This window comes from Bombina bombina, chromosome 12 (assembly GCF_027579735.1).
Source record: "Bombina bombina isolate aBomBom1 chromosome 12, aBomBom1.pri, whole genome shotgun sequence".
NCBI classification, from domain to species: domain Eukaryota; kingdom Metazoa; phylum Chordata; class Amphibia; order Anura; family Bombinatoridae; genus Bombina; species Bombina bombina.
In genome coordinates, this window is record NC_069510.1 from 63,883,710 (window position 1) to 63,897,453 (window position 13,744).

General features: G+C 36.7%; 1 protein-coding gene across 1 annotated transcript in view; it reads left to right on the forward strand.

The window, feature by feature from the left end:
- The window catches only part of LOC128643023 (ficolin-1-like), a 49,534-nt gene extending 37,441 nt beyond the window's left edge, over positions 1-12,093 (forward strand). Inside the window, exons 7-9 of the mRNA XM_053695943.1 lie at positions 470-599; positions 3,809-3,943; positions 11,846-12,093. Of these exons, the coding sequence (XP_053551918.1) occupies positions 470-599; positions 3,809-3,943; positions 11,846-12,093 (513 nt within the window). The remainder of the gene's footprint in view (positions 1-469; positions 600-3,808; positions 3,944-11,845) is intronic.
- Positions 12,094-13,744: the final 1,651 nt, after the last annotated feature.

Here is a 13,744-nt window from a genome sequence, read left to right on the forward strand (position 1 = left end):
ACATACACGAAAAGACCGACTGCATCCACTGCACAAAGTATTGCAATGTAAACATTGTACTAAAATGAAGTTGTAAACTACTTTTAGGTGTTGGCAACTTAGGCAGCTTACGGCTCCATTTTTAATGACTCAATGTAAACGAGCCCTAAGTTGTCATTTAACAAATAAATAATAATAATAATGACAATAATAAAATTAATATCACAAACACACACTGTAACAGTGGAACTGTAGATCCACAAAAATAATTCAAACATATTTGGGTCACTTGACGTGTCTGATCCTCACATGCAGCCTATCAACTGGAACTAATTGTCAAAAGCTGGTACTTTTTGAAAACTAAGAAATTTTATTGAAGCATTACCAAAACTTCAATTGCTCCCTGCCCTTATATTTGTTTTTTGTCCTCTCCACTCTATGTACAATAACATTTTTATCTGCTTCTGATTATGTCTTCTCATCAAATTAGGTTTTCCAGAGACGATGGGACGGCTCAGTGGATTTCTTTCGTGACTGGAAAGCTTACAAGATTGGTTTTGGTAGCCGTCTGAATGAGTTCTGGCTGGGGAATGATAATATCCACATGATAACTTCATCAGGTAAGTAATGATGTAATTGAATTATGTGAAGAATATAATCAAGTTGATAAAAATATTGTTCCTGTTGGCAAATAAACACTGGTATGTCTGTCTGTAAAAAACAACAGCAACAGCTTATACTTATGGGGTGTGCAAGTGGCAACTGAGGAGTGACTTTTACTAATATCATAGCATGTCTGAAGCTGTAGCACTAGCCACAGTCCAATTGAAATCTTGCTGCAAAACTGCAGAGAATTTAATTGTAAACATTGGTGCCTATTTAACATTTGCATTAATCACCACGTTGTACATAGGTACCAATGTGTTCCGTCTATACTTGAAGGAATCCTCTGATCCCCCATATATTCCCACACTAGTATAAAGTGCATGGTTTATAAGTAAATGACAGTGTCTCTTAGACCAGTATTAGCCCACCCTCTGTAGCACCCTCCATATCTACCTACACTTGGGATGCACATTACATCTATTTAGTCACTTACCAGATAGTATTGTCTACTGTGCGCATATATCTTGCTTGTAACTAAATGATCTCATCGTTATCCAAAAAAGAACCACTTCACTTAATTAAAGGCCACAATTCTTACCCACCTGTTTGTGGCCCAGTAAGTAAAAGTAAATTAATAAATGTCAAAATTAGCCTCTAAGTCAAATGAGGGTGAATGGGAATAATTATCACCACTGATGATTGGGCTTACTTTCCCCACATTGGTTAGGTAATTAAAGGGATACTAAACCCAATTTTTTTCTGTCATGATTCAGATAGAGCATGACAATTTAAGCAACTTTATAATATACTCCTATTGTTTTCTTTGTTCTCTTGCTATCTTTATTTGAAAAAGAAGGCATCTAAGCTAAGGAGCCAGACACTTTTTTAACAGAACCCTGGACAGCACTTGTTTAATGTTGGCTGACATTTACCCAACAATCAGCAAGAACAACGCAGGTTGTGAACCAAAAATAGTCCGGCGTCTAAACTTACATTCTTGCTTTTCAAATAAAGATAACAAGAGAATGAAGAAAACTTGACAATAGGAGTAAATTAGAAAGTTGCTTAAAATGACATGCTTTATCTGAATCATGAAAGAAATTTTTTTGGTTCAGTGTCCCTTTAACTAACAGGGAAAAAGTGGATATCGCAGTGTCAGGAATGAGCTCCTCTCCCCCTCTGTTTGGTTGAATTTGAAATAATTGGTGAAGAAGGTTTATTACGCCCAGGAGTAGTATGCACTGTAGATGGATTAATCGCTTGTATATAAAACACTGACATTTTAATGTAACCCCCCTCTATGCTTTATACGGGGGCAAGGCAAAACAGGGAGATCAGATGAACCTGCAATATGTTGTGACTGGTACTTTTTATTCTGAAGGGCTTTTAAAATGAACATCTGGGTCAGATGAGACTGGAGAGTGGTCATAACAATCGCCAAAATGGAGTCATACTTTTTCACAATCTCAAAAACAATTTTAGCTTTTTTTAAAAAAAATATATATATATATTTTGACTACAGAGCTCTGGTTAACTGTTATGCGAGTCAAAAAAGTTTCACAAAGTACTTTAAAAAGTATATTTATACTCATAACACTATCTAAGAAAAATTATTAAAAAAATTGCACAAAAAAGTTTTAAGGGTTCAAAGATATGAGGTCTCAGGTGTTAGAGGAAAAAAAGCATGCAAAGAGATATATACATACACAGGTCTAAATATGTAAATGTATGTGTGTATGTATATATATATATATATATATATATATTTAGATGATAGATAAAAACACATATATATATGTGTATATATGTATTTATATGTGTATATATGCATTTATGTATTTATATGTGTATATATGTATTTATATGTGTATATATGTATGTATATGTGTGTGTATATGCATTTATGTATTTATATGTATATATGTATTTATATGTGTACATATGTATTTATCTGTGTATATATGAATTTATGTATTTATATGTGTATATATGTATTTATATATGTATTTATATGTGTATATATGCATTTATATATTTATAGTGGAATATATGTATTTATATGTGTGTATATATGCATTTATGTATTTATATGTGTATATATGTATTTATATGTGTATATATGCATTTATGTATTTATATGTGTATATATGTATTTATATGTGTATATATGCATTTATATGTGTATATATGCATTTATGTATTTATATGTGTATATATGTATTTATATATGTATATATGCATTTATGTATTTATATATGTATTTATGTATTTATATGTGTATATATGTATTTATATGTGTATATAGGCATTTACAGACATATATTTATATGCAAACACATATGTAAACATATATAGACATATATGGGGTCAAATTCTTGCTCCATGTGGACTACCGGCAAAATGTGTTAAATATTGTTCCTTGAGAGTTACTGGTGTTGGTGTTTAGCCCTTTCTCTGTGTGTTGCTTGAAATAAAGAGGTTAAATCACTGCACTCAATGGTGGAAAATGAAAGGGATATTAAACAGTGCCCCCTTGTAAAAATAAATATATAAAATCAAAGTAAACATAAAAATAAACAGATTGTGTAAAAAACAGCAAACAACTTACTTGTTTTCTTGCAAAATTAACTCTTATAAATTATCAGTGTAGCCACTGCCCTCAGGGAAATAAGAGAGCTGGTATGCTTGCAACTTAGGTTGCATTCTGCCTCTTCTGAGCATGGGCAAATCTGACTTCCTGTTTAGTTAGTATTCACTAATAGTAACCCAGCTAATGTTACTCTAGAATTTTTATGACATCAAGCTAAATGAACCTTCCTGTAGAGACCCAGGCTTCCTTGTAGGGATGTGACAGGAAGAAATGGACACTGCACAAAGAAAGTTTAAAAAAAGAATTAAAAGGCTAAAATCCATTTAAATTGATGAATAATAAATATTGCAATGATTTCTATCAAGTACAAGCCACTGCTTAGGGCATTTATATTGCAACAATGAAACAGACTGTTTCATAACCCTGTGTGTTAAACACTATGCTGTGTGCTTGTGTTCCTATCAGTAAAAGAATAGTAAGTAACTGCTTAGTTGTGATAAATAGAAATAGGGCAACTGTGATGTAAAATTGGAAAGGTGGAGGTGTGAGGGGGCAGCAGATTTATTTGTCTATGTAGGAACTCTAATGTTTACATTGAGTAATTGCAATGCTTACACCTCATTCTCCTCACAGGAACCTGGGAACTGCGTATTGATCTTCAGGCCTTTGACGGCACACAACATTTAGCCAAATATGCATCTTTCAAAATCCTGGGAGAAGATGAAAAGTACAAGTTATTGCTTGGGGACTTCACAGGTGGTAATGCAGGTAAGGACCAAAATATCCCTGCTATTGCAGTATTGATAAACCTTAAAGTAGTAAAATTACAGAGCGCCCGCGGTTAGGTATTACTCCTTCCAGCAGCGCCCAGGACCTTATAATATTAAACCTATTAACCCCTAAACCTCCAGTCCCCACATTCTAACTACTAAACTAAACATATTAACCCCTAAACCTCCAGCCCCCCACATTGTAACTACTAAACCTATTGACCCCTAAACCGCCTCCCCCCACATCGCAAAACGCTAAATTAAACTATTAACCCTTAAATCTAACACCCTCCTAACTTTAAATTAAAATTACAGGTAGCTCTCAGTTTACGCCGGGGTTAGGTTCTAGGAGGAATGGTTGTAAATCAAAACCGTTGTAAATTAAAACCCAGTTTATAATGTAAGTCAGTGGGAAGTGAGGGAGTTAGGTTCCAGGCCCCTCTCAAAATTGTCATAAGTAATACCTAATACATTATTTTTAAAGCTTTGAAATGAAGACTTTAAATGCTAAACAGCATTATAAACCTAATAATATAGATTGTATCATCATTAAACTAAGTTTAATGAACAAAAACATTTGCTAACAGCACCTAATTAAATAATTACACAACAGACTGCTTCATCATCAAACTAAGTTTAATGAACAAAAACGTTTTTTTACTTGCATTTGTCTGCAAACAGTTCTCTGCATTGTTAGCATGTTAGATAATATTGGGTCTGCACCTATTCTATGCATGTCAATCTGCCGTGATTAATAGACAGTTAGGCACCCTCACCTCAAGCAGCTGGACAGGAAGATAATAGGGAAGTGGCTGCTAAATCTTGTTGCTCGATAGCTAATGTCTGCTCTGTGTACACAGATCAATTTCAGGCTGTTAAGTTGCATAACTTTGCTGCAAAACAAGCGGACAGCTCCACCTTCTGGCTATTTTAATTAGTGCACTGCTTTCCAAAGCTTTTTAATAGCAGTCACATGACTGAAAAAAAAAGGTTGTTATTCTGAAACGGCACAAATTGAACCAACGTAAACCGAGAGCCTAAGTTTAAACTATAAAATAACCTAACATAACTATTCTAATAAATAAAAACAATTACCAATTAAAAAATCTAAATTACAGATTAAAAAAAAACCTAATACTATGAAAAAAATTTAAAATCTAAAATTACAAAAAATAATAAATACTAAATTACAAAAAATATTTTTTTTTATCAAAAATAAAAACAATTACATCTAATCTAATAGCCCTATAAAAATCAAAAAGCCCCCCAAAATAAAAACACCCCCTAACCTACAATAAATTACCAATAGCCCTTCAAAGGTTTTAGTTTTTTTTTTTAGTTAGGTTTTTTATTTTGGGGGGTTGGTTGGGTGGTGGTTTGTACTGTTGTGGGGACTGTATTTTTTTACAGGTAAAAGAGCTGTTTAACTTAGGGCAATGCCCTACAAAATGTCCTTTTAAGGGCTATTGGTAGTTTATTGTAGGCCGGGGGGAGGGTTATTTTGGGGGGCTTTTTTATTCTTATAGGACTATTAGATTAGGTGTAATTGTTTTTATTTTTTATAATTTCGTTAATTATTTTTTGCAAGCTTAGTGTTTTTTATTTTTCGTAATTTAGTGTTTATTATTTTTTGTAATTTTAGATTTTTTCGTGTTTTTTATTTTTTGTAATTTAGTGTTTATTATTTTTTGTAATTTTAGATTTTTTAAATTTTTTCATAGTGTTAGGTTTTTTAAATTTGTAATTTAGATTTTTTAATTGGTAGTTTTTTAATTTTATTAGAATAGTTATGTTAGGTTAATTCTCCTGCAAACTACCGCCCCATAACACTGCTTCTGCTAGCTTCAAAAGTCCTAGAAAAACTAGTCTTTGATCGCTTAACCCACTTCTTGTCCTCCAACTCACTGCTTGACCCCTTGCAATCAGGCTTCCGTTCCCAACACTCAACTGAGACTGCCCTCACCAAGGTTACTAATGATCTTCTTTCTGCTAAAAAAACGGCCACTACTCAATACTTATCTTACTTGATCTGTCTGCTGCCTTTGACACCATTGACCAACCCCTTCTCCTACGAACTCTCAGTTACCTTGGGCTCTCTGACACTACCCTTTCCTGGATCCACTCTTATCTCTCTAATAGGTCATTTTCTGTCTCCTTTGCTAGGGACTCCTCCTCTCCATTGCCTCTGTCTGTTGGAGTACCTAAAGGCTCTGTTCTGGGTCCTCTACTCTTCTCTATTTATACATTCACACTGGGTAAACTTATCAGTAGCTATGGCTTCAACTACCACCTCTATGCTGATGATACTCAGATCTACCTATCTACCCCTTCACTCTCTCCTTCTGTCCTTTCTCACATCAGTGTCTGCTTATCTGGCATTTCTTCTTGGATGGCCTCTCACCACCTAAAATTCAACATGACCGAGACTGAGCTCCTTCTAATCCCCCTCTAATTCTAACCCGGTTTCTAACTTTTCAATCAGTGTTGGTGACACCACTATCTCCCCATCACCCCAAGTCTGCTGCCTAGGAGTTACACTTGACTCCAATCTGTCCTACATACCCCACATCCAATTGCTCTATTCCTCCTGTCATAACCACCTAAGCAAAATCTCCAAAATTCATCCGTTTCTGAGTGCTGAAACTACTAAACAGCTAATCCATTCCCTGGTAATCTCCCGACTTGACTACTGTAAAAACCTACTAACTGGCCTCCCTCTCTCCCCTCTTCAATCCATCCTAAATGCCTCTGCTAGGCTAATCCACCTCTCCTGACATTCTGTATCTGCTGCACCTCTCTGCAAGTCCCTTCACTGGCTACCCATCCACAGCAGAATTAAATTAAAAATTATCATCCTGACCTACAAAGCCCTTACCAATGCAGCCCCCCCACCTGTCCTCACTCATCAACAAATATACTCCAGTCCACCCCCTAAGATCCAATAATGACCTGCTCCTTGCATCTTCTACCATCACCTCCTCCCATGCTAGGCTACAGGACTTCTCTCGTGCGGCACCAACCATCTGGAACGCACTTCATAGAGCTGTCAGGTTCTCCCCTAACCTTTCCTCCTTTAAACGCTCCCTAAAGACCTTTCTGTTCATGGAAGCCTATCTCCAAATCAGTAACACATTAATTTCACTTGCCTAATTGCTTCCCTCTTCTACCTCCACACTAACATCGTTCTCACCTTTGCAGTCCCCACCTCCTGTTTCTCACCCTCCTATCCATCTAGATTGTAAGTTCCCTTGGGAACAGGGCCCTCAATTCCCCCTGTATTTGTTTGTTAAACTTTGTCTGGTGTCTTTTATATCGTACTAAACTGTACTTTTATCTTTGTACCCATGGACAGCGCTGCGGAATCTGTTGGCGCTTTATAAATAAAGAATAATAATAAAAATAATAATTTATAGTTTAAACTTAGTTTTTTTTTTATTTCACAGGTACGTTTTTATTTATTTTAAGATACTTATATTGTAATTTTAATTTAAAGTTAGGGGGAGTTAGGTTTAGTGGTTAATAGTTTAATTTAGTGTTTTGGGATGTGGGGGGGGGCTGGTGGTTTAGGGGTTGATATGTTTATTTAGTAGCAGCAATGTGGGGGGCTGGCGGTTTAGGGTTTAATAGGTTTATTTAGTGGCGGTGATGTGGAAGGCCGGAGATTTCGAGGTTAATAACTTTATTATAGTGTCGGCGATGTTGGGGAGTGGCGGATTAGGGGTTAATAACTTTATTATAGTGGCGGCAATGTCGAGAGCGGTGGAATAGGGGTTAATAACTTTATTTAGGTGTCGGCGATGTCGGGGCGACAGATTAGGGGTGTTTAGACTTGGGGTTTATGTTAGGGTGTTATTTTTAAACATAACTTTTTTTCCCCATAGACATCAATAGGGTTGCGTTACGGAGATTTTTCATTCTGCACTTCAGGTGTTAGGTTTTTTACTAACACCTTCTCCCCATTGATGTCTATGGGGGAAAGCGTGCACGAGCACGTCAAATCAGCCCTTGACTTTTGTGTGGTATGGAGCTTAACGCCACCATATCGCACGCACAAGGAGGCTTTTCAGTAACTTGTAATGGCAGCGCTGTGGAGAGTGAAATAATGCAACTTTTTGGGCGTTAGTTTCGCACCCTGTTTAGCGCAAAACTTGTAATCTACCCAATGTATTTATGTTGTGTTTAGCGCAACTTTTTTTTTTTAACTCACTACCCATTACCCTTTACGCAAGGTTTTCAGTCACGCTAACCAACGAGCATAAATTGCGATTGCGCTCTCAAGATTAGGTTTGCCTTCAACTTCTAATACATTGCGCACAAAAAAACAATATCGCTCACGTGCTAACAATAGCACGCCACTTGTAATCTAGCCCTCAGTGTTTACCTCCAGATGAAGGTGAATTCAGATGTGCTGTGGATCTTCACATAATTGATAGGGTTCTCTAACCAATCTGAGACCCATTATTTTCCTCAATAGTGCATCATGGTCAGTGAAGTGAACAAGAGTTCAGCCAGGCAGTGAAAAAACTTTTCCCAGTGTGGAGATATCATAGGAAACCCAGATGATAAGTAGATTTATCTGCCAGTCTTCTGGTCTACAGTGGGCTGCTCCTCAACAGATCCTTGGCCCTGTGCTTGCATTAGCTCAGATGGGCCCTTCTACTGGATGCAGTCATAATGGAGCTATAGTGTAGGGTACACGTGCAGGGGCGGACTGGAACCAATCAGGCCCCTGGGCAAAAATTAGGGAAGGGCCCCCACTGTCTCACACTGACCCACATTTATTCAAATTTATGCAAATGAACATAGTAACCTCCATGCACTGCGCAACTCTTACACTCTCTTTATCACACACTCTCTCTCTCTCTCAAACACACTGCCAATAATGGCAGTAGTTTATGGGGATTTGTCCTATCTTTTTTGTTTTTATTTCATATTTCTTTATTTCACTTTTTATACATTTTTAATGGTCTTTTCTGTAAACATCAAGCAAGATCTTTTAGTGTTGCTAGGTTCAACATTCAGGAAAATAGCAAATGTCTTTCACAAAGCATCCCCTGCTTAGCAGATGACTGCTACAACAAGGCTTGTTTTGAAAGCTAAGTATTCCTTTACTGGTAAAGTGGCATATTACTACTTCTACTCTGAGCTGCATCAGAAAGTTAAAGGGACATGAAACCCAACATTTGTCTGTCATATTTCAGACAGAGCATACCATTTTTAAAACGTTTTCAATTTACATCTATTATCAAATTTACTTTGTTCTCATGGTATTCTTTGTTGAGGACATATCTAGAAAAGTAGTGTGCACATTTGTGGAGCAGTACATGACAGGAAACACTGCTGCCACCTCCTGTTCTTGCAAATGTATAACATAGTTATAAAACTGCTCCAGTCACATGCACGCTCCTGAACCTTACTAACTGCTTTTCAACAAAGCGAACAAAGTAGTTTTATAATAGTAAATTGGAAAGATTTTTTAAATGTTTCCACTTTTTCCTAGAAAATAACACAGCCCCTTTTCTACACTATTTCAGAAATCTTGAAAGAATTATTTGGGGTTTTATTTCGCTTTAACATAATCACAAATAACCTGAACATCTGTTTCATACCTCCCAACATTTAAAACAAGTGCGACACCCTTTGGAGAGTGTGTTCATATATATAGCTTTGGGATGCTGACCCATAAAACATACAAGAACAATATTAAAATAATAAATAACGTGCAATGTTACAAATATTTCCCGCTGGTAGGAAAGGGTTAAATTAATGCTGAGAAGTTTCACCTAAGTTACCACTGAAGTTATGGTCTGCAAAGCTCCTTGACCCTAATCAGCAGGAGGAGGAAGGGGTGTTATTTGGTCAGAGTGGGAACAAGGAAGGCAGGCAGGGTAACTTTATCAGCAACTGTGATGTCTAAGCCTATCTGCCCAGCCATGACTATGGGGAGAGGGTGGGCATGAAGGGATTAATAGCACTTAGCCTCTGGTTCCCTTTACCTCTACAAGTACCTAAAGGGACACCAAATAAACTAACAAATCACCACCCCAGATTAGTAATACTGCCACCACCAAGAGTTTTTAATAAGGGTGTCTTGGAAACCCAATAACTCAACAATACCTACACTTTGCACATATTACCAAGTTTCCAAAAGGTTTTGTGCTGTAGCGGATCATGTCCGCCCAACATAGATAAATGCATACGCTGTTGGCATTTATCATTGCACAAGCATTTCTCTTACGACAGCTGCTTCTTAACTTATGTTAACCCTTCTTGATAAATGTGCCCCAAAGGCTCTGTTTGCATCAATTACAAATTAAACTGAAATATTTTCACTTCAATTGAACTTGCTTTTGTCTACATTTTAGCATATATTACTTTTCCATTAGTTAAGAGAAAAGTGTATTGTGAATTTTGAGCAACTTCACCTGCATGCAACTGGCAAGATAAATCAGTGAGACCAGCAGCTTGTTTTAAATGCTTAGAAAATTTCACAAGACTTGTGAGAGAGCTTCAGACATACCCTAGGAACTCCCCTGTTCAGCCCAGGGAAATGCCCTGTCCCTCCCACTTTCTGAAACTGTCAGTTTACAATGGAGAAAATACATAGTGCAATGTCATTTTACACAAAGGGGCCGAATTATCCTTCAGGCTCGTCAGAAACAGAAGTTATGAAGCAGCGGTCTAAAGACCACTGCTCCATAACTTGTTCACCTGCTGTGAGGCGGCGGACAGAAATCAACCCGAATATGATCAGGTTGATTGACAACCCCTACTAGCGGCCGCGAATCTGCATGGGGCGGTATTGCACAAGCAGTTCTGGTGAACTGCTTGTGCAATGATAAATGCCGACAGCATATGCATCGTATCATGTCCGCTTGCACTTTGATAAATATGCCCCATAGTGTGATCCTAAATTATTAAAGTAACACAGAAACTTTCAAAGCATCATCAGAATGTGTAAAGTCCCTGCTAGAACAAAATTGAAATGTATTAAATTACAAATGAGAAAGTGCAAAGCTTAAAGCAATAATACTGAAAGGACCTAATCTGAAATGTATAGTAATATGAAATGCAATGCACAAAGTGTAAGTGTAACAAAACTCTCATATCATGCAGTGCTGTATTGCACCGGGCTAGTCTCTGCTTCACATCCATAAATGAGAGAGATCTCACTGTGCTGGAGAGTTCCACCCTTTTTCTTTTGAAAATTCAGTGAGTTCATCCTTTGTGAAGCCTGAACTACAATTTCTCTCCAAGCTGAAGAATCTTTGAATATCAGGGCCTTAGAACATATTGGGCAAGATTACAAGTACCGCGTTATGAGTTTTCCGCACGTGATGTTGTCTTCTCACAATCAATTTCAATTGCGCCGGTATTACAAGTCTTGCGTGCGTGCAATCACCTTTTACGCAACAATCCTTTCTGCACTCAAAGAGCTGTAGTAAACAGTTTTGCTTAACATAAAAGTTTCACGAAACACTTCAAAAATACATTACAAAGTACAGTTACACTAATAGTAAAAAATATTTTAAATAAATATTGCACACAAAAGTTATAAGGGCTCACTAGATACGAGATATCGGGTGTTAGGGGAAAAAAAAGCAGACGAAGGGATTTTACATTGACATACGCATATACATAGAGAAACATGGATTTATATGTATAGAGATATGTTTAACTATGGAGATAATGAAAATATTTTACATTACAATCTTATGCACATTAAAGAATATCTCAGATGGATTTTGAAGCGATATTCTCATTTAGATCTCGAGATATCTAGATATAGTTAACTGTTCTAATGGTAAACAAGCAACTAGAGTATTGAGTCTGAACATAAGCTATACTGAGCTAATGAGTATAGGTGATATGTTTGATCCTATGTTTGTATCTTTTCCAGGAGATTCATTTGAACATCACAAAAACACAGTATTCAGCACCAAGGACCAGGATAATGATAACAATGGCGGCGACTGTGCTGATCTATTCAAGGGTGGCTGGTGGTACAACAGTTGTCACAATGCAAACCTGAATGGACTGTATCTGCAAGGACAACACAGTAGCACTGCTGTTGGCATAAATTGGTACCATGGTAAAGGGCACAATTACTCCTACAAGCAGTCTGAAATGAAGATTAGGCCTGTGTAACAAGTACAGAAACCAAACAGGCATTTAATAATGGCAACTAATCGGCAGGTTACAGGTATAATAAACAAACACTTATCTAAGTGTCATGGTGTCCTCTCTTTCTTACAATTATCTCTAATCCTTATAGCCCGAATTACTTGGTTCCCTTTCTTAAAGGGACATTCCAGTCAAAATGTAAATGCACATAGATGAACCACATCTTTGAATAGAAACATATTTGAAATATACATGTACTGGCAAAAATGCTTCTAGTAAATGTTATCACTGTTTTAGTGCACATGCACGTGCATGTTAGCTAGATTTCCTTAGTGCGCCCGAAGTTTAAATAATGCTGCTGCTCAAAGCACCAGTGGGGCTTGTACCATTTAAACAATTAACAAATTGCATCATTAACAGATGATACAAGCACCTTAGGCTCTCTGGGCAAGTGATGTGTTTAAAATGCTGGTGCACGGTACATACTTAAACACATTTTTGAAACAGCTGTAGCTTTTTAATAAATGTATATTGCAAAAATGATTCTATTCAAAACTAAAATGCACCCATGTCTGTAGTGTTTGTAAATCCAGGTGGTTTAGAAATATATCTGACACAGAGTCCATTTATACAACAACTAACTACACACTTTATTTCCTGCTTCCTCACTCCAACAACACTGTCCCCACCCCTGCTTCTTTGCAACAATTATATACATTTACAAGTCAGAGCACAAACAAGGAAGAAAGCATTATATATTATAATATCCCAACAGACACCATAATGTCCATTCCAATTTTGTCTGGAATGTCCCTTTAATATGACTATAATAACTTGATTCCATGCAGACTTTCATCCTACTCACTGTGGATGCATTGTGTTATTTTCCTATAGGTCTCTATATAGATATATTCCTCCTATTAGAACTCAGTAGTGGTCCTAAGGATGTGCTATGGCAATAGCTACAAATGTGCATGGTAGGCCCCTTTTAAAGGTCAATTGCTCTATCAAATTCAAGAAAATAAGTAAATTGTGCTATAATATCCTCGGTATAACTAACTGGGAAGAGTTGTACTCAATGTGATATATAAAGACTTAACATAAACTGTAGACTCACAAATTTGTGAGAAGTTATCATTGTCTTTCCTGGTATATTATGTTTCTAAGGTTTTCCTTCCTCCATTAGCTCACATGAGTAATTTCTTCAGACAAATTCAAGTTTAATTTACATATCGTCACAAACTGCCTAAACCTTATAGGTGTGTCCATGACCGTGGCCGGACTGTTATCCGACTGACGCTTTTCCGACGGACATTTGTCCGACGGACAATATTCCGAAAGACATTTATCCGGCTGCTGGGTGGGAATGAAGCTTAAAAATCACGGTTTTATAACATTTTTAATAGTGGACTGACAAAAGACAATTAAATCAACTTATATATAACATTTATAACATTTTTAATAGTGGACTGACAAAAGACAATTAAATCAACTTATATATAACATATTAATTATAATATATAATATTATAATTATAATAATTATATTATGTGTTAAAAGTACATCGTGAGGGTAGGGACCCATGGATAGGTTCCCAGAGGCGGTTGCGGCGCCCGAGTCACTGATTGTAACAGAAAATTTTGGATCGTATCTGCCCTCGGCCGAATGTATCTTG